The following is a 25,477-nucleotide window of genomic DNA, read 5'->3' on the forward strand; positions in this document are numbered from 1 at the left end:
AACAATCTCTTCCAAGAATAAACAAAAAAATATCGAAGTTTTTCTTATTATAATTTTTTCTGGAATCAAAATTTTATCTAGCACTGAGTTTTAAACTCGTGAAAGCCCCGTGTTATTCATGAACCCCCAACCCTCGTTAAAGTACCCGACAAAAATTAATTGAGCTCGAGGTACACAAGAATGAAGTTTGCTCTGTCGAATTAATAGTATATTAAGGTAAACACTCATACACGATGATCATTCCTACTCTATTAAAGCGAACACTCTCTTTCAGAGCGCATACATTCCTCTCTATCAAAAAATCAGAAGCCATCTAAAAATATTGCTCTGCCACCCGCAATGCCAATACAATATTTTCGCTGTCGGAAACTGGGCTTCAGGGATTTGCTTCTTCTTCCTCTTTGCCGTCAGCTGTTGCAAGAGCATTTTTAGTTGCCTTTGCCACAGCTTCCTGTTTACAATGGCATTTTGCAACATTTGCGATTTACCACTTGTTTTGCAAACTTCCTCGACCTCGGCGCAATAAAACTGCACAAATTTTACTGTTACTTCAGCTTTTGTTGTTCTGCTGCTTTCGTGTTTTGTGGAGTAGTAAGCAACGTTCAATTTATTTTACTATTTTATTTATTTTATTTGCGGAAGCTTGCAACTTCTCACCACGTCAATTTTTATTATGTGTGAGTAAGCAATATTTCAACTGGAAGGAAGCTGGAAGAGGCGAAATGCAACAACTGGGAAAATGAATGAGCGCAATGCTCATGAAATCAGTGTTGATGGTGCAACATAATAAAACTATTTGCCATAAAAGAAAAACTGAAAATTTATAATTTTTTTTTTTTTTTGAATTCTAAAACTGTACTTCGTATGTTTATTATTTGTTTTTGGAAAGACATGGTCTAACAACCAAAAGCTTCAGGGGTCTTTGCGTGCTCGAAATAGTCGCTTGAGTGCGGGACCCATTCGATACCCGCACGTAAGAATAACAAATTAAACATTTATTTAATTTTGCAATGCAACCCTGCAGAAATGCAGCGATTTTTCAAAAACACAAATGCACTTTTTACTTTCGCCTCTGCGCACACGGTCGCTGTGCGTGCAAGTGTGTGGGTTCGTGCGCGATTGGCACAGACGGCAGTACATCTTCTTGTCACGCTCGCAACCGCAGCAATTTAACTTAGCTCCAGAAGACGCGGAGGAAGACGAAGCGCTCGCCGGGTGCATAATGAATGACGTGTCAGACCACAATTTGCCAAACCCAGAGCGTAGTGCAGCCGAAAGCGCGACAGTGACACCGCAAACATTTTCTTACAACCGCCTCAAATCTTTGGCCCCCTGGCCGCAAACACTATGCAAAACTGCGACCGCTCTTCAGCGCTTCTGCTGCTGCGAGTCTGCACTATTATTTACTCACCTCGTGCGGCTTGCTTCGATTTTGATTGCGTGCTGAGGCGTAGCTCGGCAAACAGTCACGACTTGGCAAAGACCTCTAATGACTACGCCACCCGGGAGAAGCGACGATAATGTGTGCTGGGAAGGGCGCCCCGCCATGCAAAACCGCACTGCATTCGTGGTGTCGCGGTTTGCGTGTGTTGACGTTTATTTATCTGCCTTATTCGCACGTGCAAATTTAATTTATTTCCCTTGATCATAGTTGCATACACAGTTTGGTAGCTCCTTGTGGAAATACAAGGAAAATTTAAAGGAAGATAGTCTTCCTTTAAAGCGAGCGAGTTTATGAAACGCTAAATCTTATGTATTTAACAAGGCACAATATTGCAAAAGCTTGGTTGTCGTTATAAGAGTTCCATGATTTTACTAGTCTAATATACTCAATTAGACTGTTTACTCAGCAATGTTGAGCTGTTTTAATTCTTTATAAACATAAGCTTTTAAAAAAGCTCTAGAAATATATATAACTATGTTAAATCTCTCCGTGAATTGAATCAATAAGTTTTGTAGTCAGACTTGAAGAGACAATATACCGTATCCAAAACCAATGACCTTGATAGCAAAACTTCATAATTTGGTATTCGAATTGCTTCTGCGTCCACCGTAAAGTCATCCTTCCTCCACAGAAAGCTTAAAAGAAATTTAGGAGCTATGTAGAAATAACGGTCATATAAAAAAAAGACGAATCATACCCAAATCGTACAAAAATAGTATTGATAAGATCACTTACTTAATTCATAAATATCGAAACGGTTACTATTAAGTTAGTTCATCCCAGAACTTTTCTTTGATTTTTATACCCTGAACAGGGTATATTAAGTGTGCCACGAAGTTTGTAAAACCCAGATGGAAGCGTCGGAGACTCGGAGACAATTTACATAGAGGCTATTGACCCCATAATTGACTCCTAAATTTAAAAAGAGGTCAGTGCCCTCGGAAAAATGTAAACATAAGAGTCATTAAGTTTATAATGTAAACAAAAGGGTTGTTGACTCCAAAAGTAAACAAAGGTTGTTAAATTGGCTAAACGTAAATAAAAGTTGTGGGCTTGTCATGTTAACTAAATAGTCATTGACTCCAATTAAAAATAAAGGTTTTTGCCTTGGCTAAATGTCGACAGAGGGGTCAATGACCTCGGCAAAATGAATCCAAAAGGGCCCTTTAAAGTGTTAACAAAGTTGGATACTTTATTTTTTCCAAGAAAATATTCATTACTCTGATCCGCCCACATCGGACCAGTACAAGTAGTATATTTGCCAAGCTCAGCGTTAAACTGCACGATCAAAATTAAGATAAAAATCTTTTTTTTATATAAACCTATTCTTTCAGGGCAGATCCATGCTATTTTTAACCTCATTCGGTTACTGTTAAACGTTCACTGTTGAAAATTGGTTTTGTTCACCACCGAACTAACAACTCCCCATTTCTCCTGTCTTTCCTGCATAGTGCTATTCGAAACTATGACCACTGTAAAGGTACGCCATTGGTTTTTTAATATCTCTCTTATTGGCATGATCAATTAATAATGCAAAGCATTTAATAAAAAACCAAATAAGATTATTATACACAACCTTGCATAATCTGATAACAACAAGGTTCAAATATGAAAAATGTGTTTTCTTAATTTGAGAAGAATTGTGAAGATTTAATAGAGAATCATAGTATTATTTCAAGAAATTATATTACTATGTACTGTGTAATTAAATGATACTTGAATAAAATCGGGCTCTGCCATTCGTTACTTTAGTCTTGTGTAGCCTGCTACCAATTAAAGAAAGTGTACTTAGTAGTAGACCAAACTAAGTAATTAAAATATTTTTTGTTATTTTTCTAAGCATTTCTCTCCTCCTATACTTTTGATTGTGCCACCCAACACATATACAACCCTGCAAGATATGCAAAACGCACATAAAGAAGCCAATAAAATCTTAATGGCCTCATTTAGCAGCACATAAATATTAAGAGCACATGTTTATAACTTTGAATTTAAACACACAAATTAATGCGTGATAGCACATAAAACTGTACGTGCAACAAGACAACAAACACACTCGCAGAAGAAATAAATTGAATCGGCAACAGCTGTTTACCAGGAGGAAATAACAGAATGAAAAGCAAAACAAATGAAATTTTACTTTTTAACTTTTTTTTTTAAAGCGAAGCCCAAAACCATATAAGAACCCTTAAAGCTCTTCGAGGAAAAGTAGAGCGCCAAGGCCTCAGTAATCCCAAGACCAATATAAACAAAGAAAGGTTTAAAAGTCTAAAAACTGCATGGCTTTGATAACAAAACATTATATTTCCGCACAAGGGCTACCTCACTAGCTACAAAACCCATCTGTTTCGAGTCAAAGGAAATCAATTACAAATTTAAAATTCGACCATTCCATTTGGCTCAGCGCGCTGCTAAAAACCCTTCGCGAAGCGCGTTACTCAGCAAACCTCCACAGAGCCTTTGCACAGCATCCGCTGTCGATTATACAACAATTTTAATACAAATGCCTGGCAGCTGTTCAATTGCTAGGCGCAGGTGTGCGAGACCGAGCTCATGTTTGTTATCCCAGGCGTGTTTGCTCGTTTGCTAGCCTACTTCCAGGCGTACCCGCATGCCAATTGCGAACTCAAAGCATACAGACACCACTCATTTGAAAGGGCTCGCCTCGTTTGCGGTGCAGCCTCGATTGTTTTTCATGCAAATTCATTTAATTTATGGCTGCGCTCTGCTTGTGCGCTGCTTTTATGGCGGTTTGGAAAGTTCACAAAAAAAAATCGAAAATAGAAAATCATGAAAATGATATAGTTGCCATCGGTTGGCGCTGGCCCGCCGATACTTCGGCGCCCGACTGCTTCAGTGAGCTGCGAATTAGTTTAGTTGTTTATGCCCGGTTGTGGTTATGAAGCACTCATGTACTTTGCGCAACTAATGTTGTTGGTGTTGTTCTAGTTGTTGTACATAGTAAACCGCATGTCTGATTTGCATTTGCAGCGCAGCGGCTATGAATTTGACTTTTTGACTAATCTTCCGTAAAGCCGCAGTTTGACTAAATTTTTTCAAGCGCTGCCACTTGTTAGTGTTTTTGTTGTATTGATGGGGTGACTGCGCTTTGGCATGCAATAAAATCATTGACATTTGAGGCACTTCTATGCGGCAGATATTGATCAATTTATTTTAGTGACACGGCACTTAATGAGAGTTAGACACGTCAAGCAGCGTGAATGCGCTCATTGATTTTTAATAAAATTTCACTTAAAGAGAAGTGAGTTTTCAGTGGAATATTGATATTTATGAACAATATTCCGCTTTTTAATAAATAAATTAGTTTACTGTTCCATTTAAAGTTTTTCTTATCCATTTGTGAAATAGACCAGTGACCTTGAAAATTTTCTTCACCCGACGTCAGGTCTTAAGTTTGCAGAATAAGAATTTAATGGTTGATATTAATTCTCGACTTCTTTCAAAGAAGACTTTTAGATAAGTTTCCAAATAAGGGATAAAAGAATCCCTTCAAAGACACACTTAGTGTGACATTTTGAAAACATTAATTTTTAAATTTTTCCATAATCTGATAGCGTATAGCTTCAAAAATACCAGTCTAAAACTTTAAATCGATATCTCTAATAGGTTTTGAGCTATAGCCTTCTAAATAGTAACTGCTCAGTTCAAACAGCTTAGTCGCTATATGGGGTTACATACAGTTAGAATTTTCAAAAAATCGATTTTTATTATATTAATTTCTTAATATACATATATTTAAGAATACACAAAGAAAAGTTCATATCCTTCTCGTGAATATTTTCGAAGTTACACGCAAATTTGTAAAGGCGTTTCAGAGTGCTTGGAAGTACAAGGCCGGAGCGGCCAGAGGCTTTCTCAGAATGGTATTTTCAAAGTCGGTGACCAACATGACTCGAAAGCTAAACCGATTAGTCTTAAATTTAACACGAACTTTTTAAATATATTTTTTAGTAATTAACCGAAAATATTTTCTCTCCAATAAATATTTTTGTTTTTCTAAACAATTTAAGATCGAAATATCGGTGAAAGGTCCATTTTTTTTTTGAGAAGCCGCCATTTTGTCAAACAATTTTATTTTGCCTATTAATTCCATTAATTACTCGACTAAACATTACTTTAACGAAATCTGCTCAATTTTTTAATTTCAGATTATCCAGTTCAGAGACAGCCACCGCAAAACGTCTTTTTCGAGAGGAGCACCCTGAGGTCAACTGCAGCTCTTTTCCAAATAAATATTTTTACTAGTACTACGTCCTAAAATATAGTTAAAAGATACATCATATGTGTATATATTTTTGTGTCAATAAGTTTAAAAGTTTTCTCAAAAAAATGAATGAAAAATTAATCCCTTATCATTATATGCGTTTTTCTCGAAACTGGGATTACGCGGAGAATGAGAATTTTTCCAGGTTTCATCCACAGTAAAGGACGCATTCTCGCGTGTAACTCGAAAACTATGAAAAATATATAGAATTAGTTTTCACAGACATTTTATTGTGTGCTTTTAGAACATATACACAACAAATATACTCTCTAAATTTTAAATTTATTGTACAAGTATATTTTGTATTCCCAAAAACGGTCTCTTTTAGGCTGACACACTGGGTATGCCGCTTAATAGAAGTTATAACTCATCCAAATTTTTTCAAAAGAGAGGTAAACTTGTACAAAAATGCTCCCGAAAAAAAAACACGATTTGTGTTGATTTTTTCCTGAAAATAGTATTTGTTTTCGCACGGTTAATTAAAACATCTGCATGAGCCTATGTTGGTCTGCTTTAAGCACAAATCTTCCTTTTGCTTTCTTGAGAGCCACTTTATATTCTTCTCTGCATACTTCTTCTTAATATCTCTGACTGCCGAAAGTCTAGCTGAGATCAAAGCGCTTTATTATGTTTAAAAGCGAATTCAGCACAGAAAGGTGAATTTTTTTTGTATTTAACAGTACATTAAACTCCCTTTTTTTGAGGTTTTTCAAACGATAAAAACTGAGAAGCAGAACCCAAAAGATAGGAGAAATTGCAAATCGAACAAAAAACTCAGCAGAAAAAATCGTTGAGTTCGCAAAAACGCTGCATAGATATATGATGTATGTATGTGTGTGTGTGAGCAACAATGAAAGCCAAGCTGCTTTATCAGCGGGCGAGTACAATGATAACTGATCCGGTGCTGCTGACATATGCGGGCGCTGGACAAACAATATGGCCGTGCCACAGTGATAACACACGGCGAAGGGGCATTCATAACACAAAAGGCAGTTAAACGAAGCCTAACAAAAGAAATGTGCGATAATCAATATTGCCACACACACACACACATATTTATGTGTATATAAGTGTAAAGGTGCATGTAAAAGTGCATTGTCGGCAATTACGTATACGCCTACTGAGTTGCGTGCCCTCTCCGCTGCGGGCATTTACATGCAGGGACTTTCATGTTGCAACATATGAAAATTATGTATGCGCCGCACTTTCTTTTGTTGTGTTGGAGTAAGTTCATCAATTTAACCGCACAAAGGACTCCAAAATTTAGTTGCGAATGTGTTGGTGCAATAAATTTATACAATAGTTTGCTCTTATTTTGCCGCTACGTATGTGTATAGTACGTGCAATTGTGGGGCATGTAGGCATGCTGCAACTGAGTCGCATGACTTTCAGAAAACAACAAATTATCATCTATTGCAAGCAATACTGTAGTGCAACAACAAGTGAGCGTAGGTTGTAGGCAATTGCATAGACGCGCCGAAATACTGAGCAACAGTTGAACTGTCTGCTGACATGTGTTCACATCACGTTCACGCCTACTTTTACAAATTCTGTGTAGCTTATGAATTACTTCCATAATTATAGCTGCGTGTCATGCAATAAAGCCAATATTTGTGAAACACGCGCAGCAAAGCTGGGCGAAAATAATAAATGAACCAAGCCAAAGTTTATATTATATAATCTATTTTTGAGGTAAGTAAAAGCTTTATCGTGCACACCATTGAATAAAAAAGTTGCCTCGTTGGATACAAAAATGAGTCATCTGTTTGGTTACTTCTTGCCAAATCTTGAGCGAGAAGAGCATTTACAATCTTAGGTGAATTCCGATCTGTTTCAAATGTTTGGAAAATTTATCACATCTCTAAGGGGATTTGATATTACTAAGAACCCGATTTGCAACATCAATTTGCTTCATTTCTTCAACGCAGCCCTTGTTGTTAGCCGATCTTGGTTTCAAGTCGCGAAAGCTTTTACTAGATGCGTGTAAAATATTACAGATTTAAAGAACAATAGCAAAGGAATTTCACAATATGTTAATGTAGACTAGAATTATATTATATATGGGTTATAAATATCAGCAGAAGTTATTCGAAGTAGCTATCCAGGCTCCGTTGAAAACACGCGGATCTAAATAGCGGCGTGTAATGATGTAAAGTTCATCTAAGGTACAAAAAACTTAAATCGACGTTTTCTCTCTAAAATTAAAGTTATCGTTACATTTCGGATCTCAGAGCACTTATATTCCTAAGTTTTTCATGCCAGAATTTTATTATCACTTATACAATATATTTGATATTTCCGATTCTCAACATAAAGAAAACGACGACGCCTTCATTTAATCAAATTTCTTTTTCTCAAGTTGGTACATCTGTCGTGAGAATACATGCAAAGTTACAAGTCATTCTGTCAATTAATTCTTTGTTTACAAGCCATTTGAAGTTGACGTGTCACAGTATTTTTTTAATGTGGAAAAAATTTAATATCGCGCAGTGATAAGATTCTTTGTTTTGAAATGTTTAAAAGCAAAGGAAAATTATGAACAATTATTAGAAGAGTATAAGGAGTCCTCACCTTCAAAACGCCCCGTTGAATCCACGCGAAGGACGACCTAAAATCGCAACCACATCAGCAATCATTGAGCAAGTTCATAATATTGTTAGTGAAGATCCAAGTTTGACCTAGCGTGAAATTGATAATCTCAGACGAACGAGTACTTCATATTTTACATTTTCGCAACAAAAACAAAAAGGATCGAAAACACATTTCTCAGCATAATTTGGGGCATTTTAAGCTTGGATCTACCACCATGATCCTCAATTCAAACAAGAACGTTTACAGTGGAGATTCAGCTCTAAAGCAGGTGAAGAAGGTTATGATATTTGTTTTTTGGAATGCAAATGAAATTTTGTTGATTGATTATCTACAGAAAGGTAAAACAAAAAACTCTGAATATTATGGCAGAATTTTGGATCAGCTGGCTGAAAAAATTCGTGAGAAAAAACCTGGTTTGCAGCACAAAAAAATCATTTGTCATCAAGTCAATGCAACTGCTCACAAAGGTGTTTTAACAATGACAAAATTCAACGAATTAAAGTACGAATTGATTGAGCATCCACCTTATTCACTAGATTTGGTTCCCAGTGACTACTAGCTTTTCAGAAATCTGAAACAATTCGTTCGTGCTAAGCGTTTTTCGTCGAATGAAAAAGCTATTACAGCCGCAGACGGGTATTTTGCAGAGCTTTCGTAAAGTCATTACGGGGATGGCATAAAATTATTGGAGCATCATGAATAAAAAAATATATTTCGTACCAAAAGCTGTATTTTTTTCATTTCGAGCGCAGAAACTTTTCAACCATATAATCGACATAGTTAGTTTGCTGATGTTATATAGTGTCACAGAATAATATTATATGTCCGAACTCAAATTTGTCTTCAACTAAAGAAGTCTAATTGCCAAAAATATTCTTTAACGATTTTTGGAATTTAAATTCCAATAAATATTAAAAACTCGCTCTTTCGACTTGAATACCAAAAATATTTTTCATTCCTTCCACTTGCTAACCATATAATTAGTTCGGAATGTGTTAAAAAGCAACTGCACAGACAGCCATTACTATAGTGTACATATGCACACACAAACACATAAAAATATACTCGAATGCACAGATATGCATAATGCAGGTAGTGGCAATTTAATAAATTACATTGCTGCCTGGGGACCGCAAGTGAAGCAAGCCTCAGATAAGAGTTGCAACAATGAAGGAGTCTGCAAATGAAAAGTGGGAGCATTGCAAAGCTTTTGTTTAGCTAACTACTTTAAATAACAGCAATGTTGGTAAATAAGCAACTGCGCTTCAGTTATTAGAGCACACACTCAAGCACAAGTGGCTCTTCTAACTGTACGTAAATAATGTCTGTGTATCGGTCGCACATGCGAATAATTGCTGCAACATTTCATGGTAGAAGCGAGGGCTACATATGTGTGCTGAAATAAATGAAGTCAGCAAGCAAGAAAAGTGTTCCGAAGTTCATTGCTGCAACAAAGTCTGGCAAAACATTGTGTTTAAGCAAAAGTGATGCAGGACTTTCAGTCATTAGTTGGCTTTGTTAGAGTGCGTTTCACTAAAAAAGTGATGGTTTAAAGCTGATAGCATTGTTTACAATAACATTGTATTTGTGTGCATATAAGCATAACGGTGTTATCGCTGTTGGCTGCCAAAAATTTGCTGAGCACATTATTTTTGTCTGTGTGGCAGTTATGCTGAAGTCATCTGTTTACAAAATGAAGAGAAACAGTAGAGTGTGTTCAATGCAGAAGGTTTGATGAATGACTTTAGTTGCAAATGTAACCAAAAATAGAAGAGCTTATTATGCATGAAGTAAGACTTCGGATTCAAATGCTGCAGCATTGTTTAGTATTTGAATAATTAATGTGTTTTGTGAAATAAAAACAACAAAATCGCCACGGCTTGTTTTTTGGACCAAATATGGACCCGTAATCCATTTTAGAACTTTATCAAATCAAGAAAAAAGAATTAGCAAATATAACGATTTCACAAAATCAAAAAAAAAACAAAACGATCAGCTGATTTTTTTTTTTAAATATTTTCATCGAATAACATTATTTAAAATTCATTTCCCAATTATGTAGTAATTTATTATGTAGGTACTTTATAGTTCCAATAATGCATATTAATTTCAGTTTTTGCGTCGCTTCTATAATCTAGTATTATGTTACTCATACGCCCCGCCGCCACATGAAAGATATCGCACCTAAGCAAGATTAGCACACTTATTGCAAATATTACCGACTATCACATAACTGTCAGTTGTCGACTATGCATGACACATCCTTTGTCCGTGCGCAATGAGACAGGACAATGAGTGAAATTAATTGATGGTGCAAGTGTCACACGCTCGACTCCTACGCCAACGCTGAACGACGGAAGGATGTGCACGGCTACTGCTGCATCTTGAATGAGCACGAGAATGAGCTGGATAATTGACAGCGAAGCACAATGAATACTGATGAAGCTCCGCAATTGTATAAGGAAACGGCTGCAAATTGGTGTATGCGGACGAAAAATCGAGTGGGAGTGTGTAAATGAGATTGCGTTTCCATACAATGAAGTCATTGCCACTTCGGTATATGAATACAAGAATATAATTTCTACAGAAAATGTTTGTTTGAGATAATTTTTGATCAACGCTTCATATAAGCAAAGAAGAAACTGGTATATCGTATAAATATTTTTAAGTTTTATCTGACAAAAATCAATATTTTTGCATACACATGCAACGCCTATTACAATTTGTGCAACAAGCGCAATAATTAAAGTGCTAATGGTTACAAGATAGATTTATGGCATGTGGGGAAACCAAAGATACCGTACCACACACATACACGTCAACCGCAACGAGTTAAATACTGAGCAGATCTGTAACGACCCAGACACAGTGGGGAGTCTAAAGGATACAAGGGATCGATTATACATGTAAAGTGTTAGCAAGGGTATCAACAAATGAAGCAAACTAATCCCTAACCACTACACACACAACCACAACTTATACGCGTTATTTATGTGAAACCGCCAACACATATCAATAACTACACAAACACTCACACTTACACACACACACATAAGCGAAACCGCATTAGCTCGCAGAGCGCGCTGACTCGCCCATTAATTAAAGTGCCGCTTATATGGATCGCAAGAAAATTATACACCAAGGAGTTGGCGGAAAAACCCGGCTCGAACAGTCGCATCAGCAGAAGTGTTAAGCACACTTAGCCGTGCGCCAATCAACGTTAAGCGAAACTTGTTGACAGCCACCAGAATTCCCCGCACGACACTCAGGCCAACAGCGCAGCAAATCAGTCAGTCATTGAGTCATCGAATCGGGCAGTCAGTCAGTCAGTCTAACTGACAGCGCTATGGCATACATATGGTTCCCTCTCTCTCTCTCTGAGACACACATAACCGCACGCATACAGTTGCATACATGTTTTTATGTACAAGTATTTAAGTGCCGAGTGCTTCGGTTGGCATTTTGAATCATTTGCAACACTTAACACCGAAAAAATTGTGTGTGCGGCGCTGGAGTTGACTTCAACTTGACACAAGCCACAAGTAAACTTCAGAATGGGGTAAAGTGTAAGCCTCAACTTGAACATTAAATTGCTTGAATGAAAGCGCGCTCACGCATCCGAAGGCGCCTGCGGTAAATCTCTCAAAACCGCAGCTGCTGCCACACACGAAAATATCAAATATTTAAACAGCTACGCTGAATTGACACTGACACACTCAAAACTACAGCAGCCACTTAAACCGCTGGCGCACATTGTGCGTAAATATGTGTTTGCTGTGGCGAAATGTTTAAGCCAGCAAAATTTGTAGTTGCCTGCGCTTTCCCACATAATTATCCCCATAAACTTAACGGCTCAGCTAACAAATTTTACCGCTTCCACTAATTTTTTCAATTTATGCAACCTGAAATTGCGCTTAACCACAGCAGTCGCAGATTGCGTTATAATTTCTAGGTTATGTCGTTAAGTAAATGTGTGTGAAGTGGTATATTTTAAGTTAAGACAAGAGACGGTGGCATAATTATGATTTAAGGAAATTCTACCAAGAGCCAGTCCTTTCTCAAGACATTAAGCGACAGCGAGAATTGCGTGGAAGCATGTGGTTAATAAAGAATTATGCTTATAATAATTTTACTGAGCTTACACAGAAGCAGCAAATAGTTTTCCACTAGGAATTGAGTTTGTACCACATTCCACTGAAAATTATATAGCTTTTGTTGCTCACTTGTGCTTAAAAACTAAAATTTTCCAAATTTAATGTTAATGCAATTTTTAAATTTACTGGCTTTGTTTTCGTATATTATACAACAACACTATTGAGCTAAAATAAACTATTTATTTTATTATTTATTATATTATTTTTATGATTTATATTATTGCTATATATTTATAATTTATCAACAAGAAAATGTTTATTTCTTTAGTTTTTTCGACAACAAATACACCTCCAAAACAAGAGTATTTAATGAACAACCCAAAAATGAGGAACACCCTAAAGAAGAATGAAATGCTCAATTATATTGCTATATGAATGGATCAATGGATGAAAAAATATGTATTAAATTTCGCGCTAAAAATGGTACAGGTACTGCAAGGCACTTGAAATGTTGACTGTGGAATTCGGTGAAAGTGTTATAATATAATATATGACGATGAGCATCCTGGATGTGCGACCACGTCAACAAGCGAAGAAAACATCGAAAGTATTATGCCACTAGTGATGAGATGAAATCAGAATAGAAGAAAGAACTGATGGCCATATCGAAAAGCGCATATCAGAAGTGCTTCGAGGATTGGAAAAAACGTTATCACGTTATTATATCTGAGGAGAATTATTTTGAAGGGAACAAAATAGATATTGATGAATAAAAAAATTACTTTCCAAAAAAACATCTTTTCTATTGAATACACCTCGTACACCTTATTATCAAAACATTTTAGCCTTTTCATAGTTTTATCTAATATATTTCAGTAAGTTCACTGTTGGTCTATTAGACTTTCTTTCAACAAATATAGCTTTTTGAAAAGTAAGTAGCCCAAATCCGCAAATAGTCAATAGTGAGGTCCACCGTGTATTTTCAAAAACCTAAATTTGGTTTTCACCGATTTTCTTTTTCCCAAACAATATATTTCCAATTGTATTGCTATGGAACATTTCTTCTAATTTACAACTACTGCCACATTTTAAGAAGTACGATGCATCTTTGAAGTCTTCTGTATTCGTTAGAAGCCTTAGACTCAACAAAAAAGTAACGTTCTTCTCAATAAGTGATAGTGATAGTTTAGACCGAGTAGATAATTCAAAATTATATCATTTGGTCAAAGTTGCCAAAATACCCTTACAATTTATCTCCCATCATACCAGTCCAAATATTTTGTATATTCATATGTGACATGTGATATTTATAAAGTACAATTTCAACTGAAATGTATTCATACTCTTTAAATATACAAGTAATATTGCTATGGCTTAATCCACACACTTCAACCACTCGTGTGCATATATATTGTAGATACAACTGCACAGGTATGACAACTTCAAACTCACTCAGATATCAGCAGCAAAATCGTTTCATTCAATTTGGAATTTCGTAGAATGAAAAGTTAAAAAATTTATTGCTCTCACAAAGAATATTGCAAAATTAATGACATGAAATATTCGAAATGTTACTTCAAAGAAGAAGCAGGAGAGCCAGTGAAGCCTGCCTCCATAGTGGCAGAACAGTTTAATCAGCTTTCAGACCATCGCATCGAATCGAAGCAGCACAGAGAGCAACACAGCCATCAGGACAAAAGAGCCAAGAGCAACGCCGCTAGTTCGGCTGCTATTAAAAAGGCATACATTTTTAAAACATATGGATTATTGAACTCTGCGCGGGGCATGCTACAAGCATGTGTGCACATTTGAATGTTGCAAGCAGGTGGCAGCACATGGCTTTATGTGGTTTACTCAAATGGTTCTTGCGCTGTAATTGTGTATGAACTCATATGCATATATTTTAATATTTTTTCTCCTACACAACAATAACAAATGTACTTTCATTCCATTCAACCATTGTATTCATAAGACTTAATCTCTGTTACCTTAACGCTTTGCATTTAAGGATTAAGCCTGCGACACACTCGTCCAAAGCTGCGAGAAGACCAAACCAAAAAGCAAAAAGAGCAAAAGTAAGGCGTTTCGGCCAAAGAGAAGAGCCTGAAGATTGCCGCATTCAATATAAATTTTTTAAAAACTACTTCTTTTGTCCTTCTGCCGCTGTTGGTGGCTTTGCAACACTTTATTCGCCCTTCTTTGCAATCAAAAAGCAATAATGGAAATGCAATTGTTGCTCACACACACAGACTCGCACACATGCATATGTGATCGGTGACGGGCAACCGCACAATTCCAATTTCGTTGCAACGTAAAAATGAATTTCCATTTGAGATATGAATTTATTAAAACCGCCGCTTTTGGCATGGCCAAACGTATGAGCCCCCTTACACCACTGCTAAGTGCAAGTGGGCAAGCAATAAAAATTACGGGCTTTACAGGTAAAAATATTCCGTTTCGTGCCATGGGACTTCCTCTCTCAACTATGAATATATTTCTCACTCCATCACGTGGCTTTAACACCCCATTTTACCAGAGTGACCCTTCCTATCGAAATGGCATATTATTGTTGTAAGGTTTTTATACTTTCATGGAAATATTTTTATTTTTTAATATTGCGAACTCTTTTTGAATTATACACTTCGTTATTTTCGTTTTTATTTTTGTACTTTCAATTATACAGATAATACATTAAATTGGATTTTAGCTTAGCTCTCGAAGCAGTCGATTTAACCGACTAAAATGTGGTAATTGTTACTTTTTTCTGGCATGAAACAAAAGCTGAAAAAGTTTTGAAACGTAATTGGTTGTTTTCCTTGAAACTTAATTTCCACAGCCATTAAATTTTAATAAAATATTCAGCAAGTTTGTTATTCGTTCTAAATTATATGCTAATCCATCACATTTTAGAAGTCTGAATTCCATTTAAGTCCTAACTTCATAGAGGCATGAGATCGATCCTTATTTAATGTAGATGCAAATAAAATATAAAGATACAAGATTAAAGCAAAAACCAAAATGGAGAAAAAAATTAATCCAGCACAATTCTACTAGAATTCTTTTGAAGTAATATACTATTAATTGATCAATCATTAAAGATAGATTTTCTACTGACTAACCTTTCGCGAACTATATATAGATTTAACAATATAATATTTGATATTTTTAAATAACCAATTAAGTTAAATAAAAATTTGGCACAGGTGGTAACCCCACTGCAAAATACTTTCAGTTGCATTCTTTGTTAAATGTCTTCAATTTGATAACCATATCAAAATAATACGCACATATTATAAACTTTACCGAATCACAATTTATAAATAGCTGACATTACGTGCAAAAGTATTTTTAGTGTGATGCTTGCCAACACGTGTTCAATTTATTAGCTATTATCGCAATGATTCTTTGTCTTATAATTTTGTTTCTTCACTTAAAGCATTCAAACAGGTGGCAACTTTCTAACTTTTTATTCTAAAAATATCCAGATTTTGCACCGAAGATATCTAAACAATATTCAAATATTTTCATCTCACTATCGTGACACTCTGATTTCAGCAAACGTGACGAAATTTTGTTGCGCAACACAATTTCGTTGCACTCTATCGCAGTTAATTCAGCAGAAAGCGAACATATATTCAAACTTCCAATGTGCATACGAAAAAAAAAATATTTTTCAAATATTTTATTGTAATTAATGTTTGCTTCGGTGGTCAAAAGTCACGTTCTTAAAATATAAAAATACGGTGTACCCTTTTTATTCGCATCCGCGTTAAACAGTAGCGCCCTACTTCATGACTACACAATTAAATTTACATGCGCTTGTTTTGCAGTAGTTTATACCGTTATATGTCAAAAGTGAAAGTAATAATTCAATCGCCAAAATCCGCACTCACTTTTTTGTGAAGTACACTCGTAAAATATTTACTGCCCCAGCATATGCCAAGATAACAAGCTGTCTAGACAAGTGCGCTGAAGAAAGTTCCAAGTTTATGCAACTGTATGTGTGTGTGTGTGTGTATGTGCGAGTGCTTAAGGGCCACGTAAAATATAAAGTTGTAACTAACAAAATTCGGAAGCCAAGATAAAGAAAAGAAAGTTGCAATGCAATCCTCACCAACACTGGTGCAAATTTTACTTTGTATGCAGTAACCATTATCATAGCTATTGTAAGGAATAGTTGAAAGGCACAAGACCGCTAGCATTTTATGCTTGCGCATATGTATGTGTGGGGAGCTGGTTATTTTTCAGACAAAAGCCAGCAAGCAAGCAGCAAAAATCAGGTGGAATGTTACGTATATGCAAAGGAGGATACAAAGAGTATTAAGTGATGAAGCATATTTAAGGTAGCGACTTTTGCAGTTAAAGGGCACACTTAGTGTGAAATTTTGAAAAAATCGATTTTTGTTTTTTATTTGGATAGTTTATACCTTTAAAAATAACGTAGTAAAATTTCAATGCGATATCTCAAATAGTTTTTGTGTAACAGCCTTCGAAAGTGTAGCCGCTCTGTTCAAACAGCCTCATCAGTTTATCTTTAACGGGTTTTTCCCAAAACTGCACTTTTCAAATTTGCTGCAGTGATAACGGCTTTTGAATTTAATCACGCCAAAAATGACCAAAATATTTTGTCAATTTTCGATCGTGACTCATTATACAGAGACCATCAATGAATTTTTTTTAGTTTTAGGTTTCATTCCCTGAGAAGGGCGCAATTATTGCGGTCATGAAGGACCTTTTTTAGTGTCGCCGGCTATCTCGTATAACTCAAAAAAATATTTAATTTTATTTCTTCAAAAATTACACTGTGTCTTTAAACATGTATACAGAGAAAATTTCAAAACAAGGGTACAGTAGTTTTTTTTTTTAATTCCCAAAAATCGATATTTTTTTTGGGCTGCCCCATAGGTGTGCCTTTTAACGGCTACGTTTAACTTGGTTAGTAAAATATATGATTACTTTCGGTGTCATATTAAAAAAAAATTTATTTTCGAATATCTGGTATTATTCTACCACAATCAAAGTCCTTTAGCCTAGCAATATTTGACTTTAAAGAAAAAGCCACTCAACCGTCGCACCTCTTTAAACTCATAAAAATTTAGGCGCTGTAATAATAGCTAACAAAAACTCGCGGCTTTGTTCAAAGCGCTCGCGCTGATTTTTTCTTTCCCTCTATTATGCCTCATTTCACCAACAACAATATTGTGCCATTCAATGGGCTACCAGCACTTCACTTCACTTCACTTTACTTTTTCGCTATTCTTAGTTCCATCATTCGCGAAGCCTCCATGGCACGGCATACAAAGTAGCGCAAAGTATCGCTTTTGTGTAACCAACGACCTTCCACCGACTTAGGTTCCGCTTTTGTTGTTTCGCAATTATGGGTAAATGCCTGAAGCACCCACTACACTTAGCGGCAAGGAAATTGGTACAAATGTCCTACTCGCGGCGAAAACGAGATGAACTACAAAGCGCAAAACAAAATACAGACACTCGAAAAATTATTAACAAAGCTTATGTGCATGGGCCGCCACAGCGTCGAGCGGTATTGGCGATTACACGCTGTAAATATTAGCTTCAACATTGCTGCCTGCGGGGACACTTTGTTCACATTACGTAACAGTGGCAAAACAAATTTGCCTGAGAGCTGGAAAGGAGTCGTTGGTAAGACTTCTTTGAGGCAATTAGCCGTGTATGGAAATTGTTGCAGAGGAGTAAACGTGGTTTTTGTATAAAGGAAGCGTAAAGGAGGGATCATGAAATTATTTATATTTTCCGTATACCGAAATAGGCAATTGATACTATTTTGAGTATTGGAGTTGGCTTTCATAAAAAGTAATTCCGAGACTTGGGCACATTTCTAGCCTTTGAGATCCTCAAGAGCCATCTCATAGCATTCCTAGCTTTTTTTTACAAATTATCAAATAAAAGCTGAAAACCAAAAATTAGTTTTACAAAAGTTTATAATATCGGGTCTCTGGACTTTCAATTCTAATCAACTTCTAATGAAGTAGCTCGTTCTTTCTAGCCACACTCAAGTCAAATAAAGGTTACTCAATGAGAAAAAACGATATTTTATAAAGATATTTATATTGATTTTGATCGGTCAGTTTAAATGGCAACTATATGCTATCATATATTTATATGCACTTTACGGAGTCTCCGACCGGTGTTATAAACTTCGTGACAAACTGTTAACCTTCTTCAGTACTTTGAAGAATATTAATTTTTTCTCACCAACAAATATTTCTATTTAAGTTGTCCTAGAAAGTTTTAGCTGTTATGTGCCGCCCTTTATTAGATAATATGTGCTTTGTTTTCTCTGATTTTACTTCTGTGCTGCTAGTAATACACCACAAATATTATAGAAAAGTTTCAATTTTTAATTTAATCTAAATTTTGGCATATCAAATTTCCTTTTCAAAATCCCTTCCACTAACTATATGCTGATTTGAAAAACTGAACTCATTCTCAATCAAGTATTACATTGCAAATCGATTACAGCCACCGCAGGGACAACAATAAACCGCACAGCTTGTCACGTAGCGACAGTTTCCGTTATTTGCCGAGCTAGGTTTGATTACGAAAATAAACAGGAAATTGCTTACCAAATTTGTTTGCACTTCAAATACCTGCCGCATTTGGCCAAGCGGCCACCTGAACTAAAACACGCTGGAGTGGCCAGCACTACCCAGCGACCCCTCTATCATATTGAATCGTAAACCTAAAGTGCGCGCACGGCTGCTGATAGCGATGTGCTCGTTTGCACTTTTCAATATATGCAATTTTGTTATTGGTAAGCACTTTGCTTGTGATGGTATTAGAGGCACAACAACACTTGGCAACAATAAATGTCAATACTCAAATTTCCATATACAGAAGGTGGAATGTGTTTGTTGGTGGTATTATGAAATAAAATTACAATATGTTGTAGAAAAAAACAGTGATTTTGAAAACTATAATCGTGTGGGTCGTTCAGACTATGGGTAGCAGTTTAGGGGTTAATGAAATCAATCAGAAAGATTACTTAAGCGAAAAATTCATCTAGTATAAGGTATTTATTGACATTATGTTCATTTTTTGTATTTTGAATCAGCAATTTAGTTGTAGCTTTAAAAGTGTCAACCGTTACATTTTGCCTCCACGCTTTTCCTCGCTCTTTGACTTTAGTTTAACTTTAATTTCAAATTCCTTTTGATCCGACAGCATGTTCATGCTAAATTTAGTTTGCAACACCAAATGAAAATGTAAAAGAATTAAATTATTTATAGCGTGTCCGAATATATATGTGTGTACTTATTAAATGCTCACATCGAAAATTTCCTTTTCAGGGAGTCGCCCTGTACATCCGTTTGACTCACAATGTCCTCTTCTCTTTTCAAGTAATCTTCTTCCGCCTCTACAAACTTTCTTGTTAGCGTCATAAATTTTAAAAATGGAAGCGGCTTTTCAAACGATAGTTTCTGCAAAAGAAATGTTAACTTTGTGTTATACCGAATGTAAAACCGCAACAAACTCACCCACAAGTCCTCAGCAGGGTGCTTATAAAATCCCAATGTCAACGGTTCAACCGGTGACGGTTGTCTTTGACTTAAGATATCATTTACCTCCGTAATAAAGTTCACAGTTATGCCGCCAGCAAACCAAAAGAGCAGAATTTTTAGTTTCTGGCAACTCCTTATTAGCTCAAGTGACCCCTCCACATTTATTTTATTGCAGCCATCGAGGTGTAGCTCTTCTAAATTAATCAAATTTTTTAACACATCCAATGATAGGAAGCCTGGCAAAGAGGCTCTACAGAACTTCAAACGCTGCAAATTTGTCAGCTCCGAAATTCTCAAGAGATGTTGCTCAGAGACATAACCGTCGCTAAAAATCAATTCTTCTAGCTGATTCCTCCGGCGCAATTCGTCAAAGAAGAGCATGGCATGTTGGCTTCTGCATGCTTCGTACGAATTGGGGTCCTCCAAACACAGCTCACACTCATGACTGACGAAATCCCAGAGCTCGAGCCTTTTCAATTTCGGCAGAGTGCCGATCAGTTGCCAAGATTTACAGGGGTTAAACTCAATCACGAGCTCCTCGACATTCTTTAGATTTTCGACCATTTCAAAGGCGTACTTATTCGAAAGCGGTTGTGGGTCGTTTGGCATTACGAGCGTCCTCAGTGAATTGTAGTAGGTTATTTGCAGCAAGTTTTCCGGATCAAAGAATTTATTAGTGTGTATGTGGAGCTCCGTGAGACTGTTGAGATCTATTAAGCTGCTGCCTAGAAAATTTTATAAACTGTCCCATTAAACGAGCTGTTAAAGGCTTTTATTTAGTTCTAAATGATAGAGTGACACTGCAGCTTGTCTAAAATAACAATACCTTAGACTTAGATGCAACTTCTACCTTTCATGACTAATTTCATTCCTGTGCCTGCAACTTGAAAAGATTCAAGAGCTGTCATTTAATCCAGGAAAAACAACGATTTGGTGTGGTTTGTGGTCTGGCGGAATCATCGGTCCATATTTCTTCAAAAATAATGGCGGTGAGAACGTAACCATCAATGGCGACCGTTATGGCGCCATAATAACCGACTATTTGATGCCTGAAATTGAAGCTTGTGATCTCGGCGACATTTAGTTTCAACAAGATGGCGCCACTTCCCACACACCGCATCAAGCAATGGATTTATTAAAAGAACACTTTGGTGAGCAGATAAATAAACATTTTGCGATGACGATTGGCCAAAAAGATCATGTGATATCACAACGCTAGACGCTTTCTTATGTGGATATGTAAAGTGTAAAGTCTATGCGGACAATCCCGCAGGGCTCAGCCTGAAGTAAGTGACAAAGATTACCTCAAAAGATCACTATCTTTCAAAAAAGAGTAATGCAATATTTGACATCGAAACCAATGGACTAAACAACCGAAATGTCTCTTATTTCCACCTCTCCAGATTGGATGAAGAATCGAAGTGCATGGATCTGGTTATAAACTACGATAGAACGAAATAGCCTAACTCGAAATGACCCACTCTTCTCCTGTTCACTTGTGGGTTTGATAGCCGCCCCATAGACAGATCCATTCAACCACGTTCAAACTGTTGATGACTTCATTAGAGATAAAGCAGTAAAAGCCAACGACAGACATTAACTTCACAACTAAGCGCAATACACCTCAAGTTCGATATGTTAATACAAATCCTATATGGACCACGTGGAGCTTACCTCTCAAATTGTAAGTTCCGATGCAGATCAGTTTCTTCAGATTTGGTAATGGTAAAAGTTCAGCCAAGAATTCATCGGTGAATGAAAAGAGTTTCGCCTCTTCAATCTCCTTATGGCAATCGCGTAATTTGTTTAGAAAGAGTTTCGTACATTTCGACTTCGACAAATTAAGCGTCTTTATAATTCTAAGCGGGAAGAACTCTCAATTGACGCTGGCATTATGCCGGGTGAGTGCAGTTTCTCACTTCAAACAAACATTTATGTGAAAAAATTGCTCCTCCTCTGGATTTCCCAAGAATCTTTATCATGGCTGCCTGTAAAGATTCTATGAGAGAAGAATGACTCAGATTGAAGTTTTATGAGAATTAACGTTAGGTAAGCAGCGGACCCCAACGAACTGATTGCGTGACTGCTTCATAGTGGGCTAAGAGTTATAAATATATATTATTTTCGAATTATGTGTTATACCTCATTGAACTTCAAGCGGATTTCGTAAGACAAATGACTTAAATACTCCTGCCGCAAAGAAGTTTATGGATTGTATATTATATTTCCAATGCATTTTTTAGTTGACATGACAGAAATTAACGTAGCAACAGGATTTTTAAAATAGCAAAATAGGCACATAAAAAGCACTTAGGTAGGTTCTCAAAAGTGGTTTAAAAAAAGAAAAGAAATGCATTTGTTAAAGTTAAGAAAACTTAGTATTTTGTCGCAAAGAGGTTAACCTGTACTTCAAAGCTGCCGATGGTCTAAAAATAACCAATATAAATTAGTATGTTTATAACAAAAAAAAATATATTCATATAGGATACACCTCAGACTAAAGCGTGACTTTCACTTTAAAAAGATTTAATGACGCTAAACTGACAATAGCACAGCACAATGGACACATGTGTCCCTCACGTCGATTAAAATAATTCAAATGGTGAAATTTACAAGTTGTAATCAACAGGCAAAAATATTGTTATATATTCAATAAAGATAAACTGACGCCGTTTTCATCGACTTACTTGCAAATGTCTCTTAATTTGACGTCGTGGAAACTACACATAATTTGTAAGCGTCGGCAAAAATATTTAACACGTTTCTTCTGTGAAGTAAAAAAAAAAATTTCGCACACAAATGCATAGACACCATTAAAAAAAATATTTTCGATATTTTTCAAGTGTCGTCTTTTATAAAAATTTGTGAGCCATTTTATAGTAATAATATCATATAAGCGTATCTTTTCATATAATTTTCATAGTATTTAATTTATTAATAAGAAAATAACTATTAGGTAAGCAAAACCTTATTTGTGAAATATTCCCTATACTTACTCGTATATATAAGGTAACAGAAAGTGAAAAAATAAGCAGTGCTTATACAAGGCAACCCTCACCGTCTTTGTATTGCATTAGAAAGCCCATATTTGTTTAAAACCCGCACTGCAGCCAAATCTAATCATTTTCGTTTTCAACTCTTTTTGATTTCCTGCAAGCACGTACCGTTACTCAAAGCGTTCACCCACTGCACCGAAAGTAAATATGGCTCAAAAATTCAGCACGGAAGCCTAAAACTCGCAGAAGCCTCTGCGCCCTCTGCCTGCGATGGCGAGACAATGCTTGTGCGGCCACAACTTCCTGTGGCTCCCATATTAACACTAGCAACTTTACTAGCGCCATCAGGAGAATTATAATGAATGTAACTAACACATGTATGTACTTGCAGGCGTTATTGGTGTGTGTGTGTGTAGAATTGAGAGAGTTTTATCATCGCTCCGGCTCGGTGAAACAAAGTAGAAAAAGAATGAATTAAAAATGCCACTAAAATGCCCACTCCAGAGAACACTCCAACTTAATTTAAAATGTTAGTGTCGAACAATGGGGCAGCACTCAACAAACATTGAAATTACTAACACACACACATACAAAGACAGATATAAAAGCATATACATCACTTTGCAGTGACAAAAGGAAATAAAGAACTTCACTTATGCCAACACTCACACATCAGCAAAGCAATTGCATATATAGTCACACACACACACACGTGCACACACTTGCTTGAACTCCTTAAACAATAGTCGTTGTCGTTGTCATCGTCATTCGGGGTTTAAGCTCTACGAAATGTGTTTGTTAAAACTATGAAAGCTGCTGAGCTGCTGAGCTGAGCTGAGGCCAGAAATTGGTGTTGAAATTTTAATTAGTTTAGCTGCTGACAGGTTTAATAAAATCCGGTCACTTTACTTAGAGGCTTTTTATGCATGTGAGTGCTTTTAGCTCACACACTAGACAGTGGAAAACGAAGTTTCGATGTGAACTCGGAATCATTCGTTGCTTTCATATGTAATTTCCAGCGAAGGACTTAAATATGTCACACTCACAGAAGGAAATAAAATAACAATAAAAAATCTGTAAAATCGGTTAAGGATCTATCGTTCGCAGAACTCAAAATTAAGTGACTTTAAACAACGAACTCGCTTCCGTGCAAAAAACCAGAGTTGATGAAAAACCGAAATCAAATAGCGCCTCAGGAAAAGAGGTGACAACATTAAGAGCGTAAGAGTCTTTGCAATTCAGTTGAAATATACTATATATTACTGGGTATACATTCACTTATTATACAGTATTAAAATATCTTTGTTGCATCCAATGCATTATTCTGAGTTACAAATTTATAAAGTATAAGTGCTTCTTATAATAGTTACCGCTTACCCCCCGATAATGCGATAATCGATCATTCAATTCGCTACAGAAATTATCTTGAGAATTTAAAGCTAACGGGAGCGAAAAGACGCTTGATATCATACAAGCGCATTTTAACATTGTCATGGTGATTGTAATTATCAACATTATTAGTATGTTAATGCAAAGTAATTAAAATAGAAAGAAGAAAATTCATGACATATTTACAGAGTGAGTCAGTGAGATCAGTTTTCTCTATGAGCTGAAACGAATTTTTGACCTAAAACATCATCATACCTTTTCACCCACATAATCTCCACAAAAACAAATAACAAGAACACATATCTAAAAGAAAAGGTTAATTCCGCATGCGGTCGAGCATTTTATGTTCTCGTAATGCGCACAAATTAAAGCCTGTTTTCGCAATCATATCACACTATATTTAAGCAACCATGTTCACTTAAAGCTGAGATACCTTCTACAAACTTAGGTATATAGGGTCTAGATCAGAGTCTGAATCAATTTCATTAATTTTTGCTCGTATGTGGCGATGGTGAGAAAATACTCAGAACCACACTTACCATCCTTTTAGTTCATTGCTGGATGTAACATGACATAAAAAATTTGATAGGAAAATCTTCCTAAAACATATATGGCGCATGAGTACAAATTTTTCTCAAAACAAATTTACCATTACTTGCAAATATTATACCGAAATGGGTATTACGTAGTGGTGATAGATATTATAGAGTTACATACAGTTAGAATTTTCAAAAAATTGATTTCTTTTTAGAGAAACTGCCATTTTGTCAAACAATTTTATTTCGCTTATTCCTTCGATTAATTCTAGATTTAACATTACTTTAACGAAATCCATTTGGCTTTTTAATTTCATATGATCCAGTTCAGAGATATTGTAGCCACCGCAAAACGTCTTTTTTGAGAAGAGCTCCCTGAGATTATTAGAAATATTTTTACTAGTACTAAGTCTTAAAATATAGTTAAAATATACACCATATGTATATATATTTTTGGAATTAATTTAAAAGTTTTCTCAGAAAAACTTCTGGAAATTTCACTTTTTTCGGCCTTCTAACTGTATATAACCCCTTATGTCAATGTTATGCATGAGAACAATTGTTCAAATAGTCTTTTGGTTTTTTTCTCGCAAAGTTATC

The 25,477-nt window shown here is 36.0% G+C and overlaps 1 protein-coding gene across 1 annotated transcript; it reads right to left on the reverse strand.

The window, feature by feature from the left end:
• Positions 1–19,496: 19,496 nt before the first annotated feature.
• LOC106626932 (uncharacterized) lies at positions 19,497–20,677 on the reverse strand. Its single transcript, XM_070110339.1, has 3 exons — positions 19,933–20,677; positions 19,724–19,875; positions 19,497–19,628 (listed from the first exon to the last, which is right to left on the reverse strand). Exons 1-3 carry the CDS (start codon positions 20,563–20,565, stop codon positions 19,541–19,543), a joined length of 873 nt encoding a protein of 290 aa, XP_069966440.1. The 5' UTR covers positions 20,566–20,677; the 3' UTR covers positions 19,497–19,540.
• Between the last annotated feature and the right edge of the window lie 4,800 nt (positions 20,678–25,477).

The sequence above is a fragment of the Bactrocera oleae genome, chromosome 5, assembly GCF_042242935.1.
Source record: "Bactrocera oleae isolate idBacOlea1 chromosome 5, idBacOlea1, whole genome shotgun sequence".
Taxonomy (NCBI): Eukaryota; Metazoa; Arthropoda; class Insecta; order Diptera; family Tephritidae; genus Bactrocera; species Bactrocera oleae.

What these genes read in the sequence shown, in the direction of transcription:
- LOC106626932 (XM_070110339.1), bottom strand. Translation starts at nt 20,565, where the DNA reads ATGCCAAACGACCCACAACCGCTTTCGAATAAGTACGCCTTTGAAATG. An exon ending in ACCCTGCTGAGGACTTGTGG is followed by an intron (nt 19,876 to 19,932) that starts GTGAGTTTGTTG and finishes TTTCTTTTGCAG; the next exon opens with AAACTATCGTTTGAAAAGCC. An exon ending in CTGAAAAGGAAATTTTCGAT is followed by an intron (nt 19,629 to 19,723) that starts GTGAGCATTTAA and finishes AACTAAATTTAG; the next exon opens with CATGAACATGCTGTCGGATC.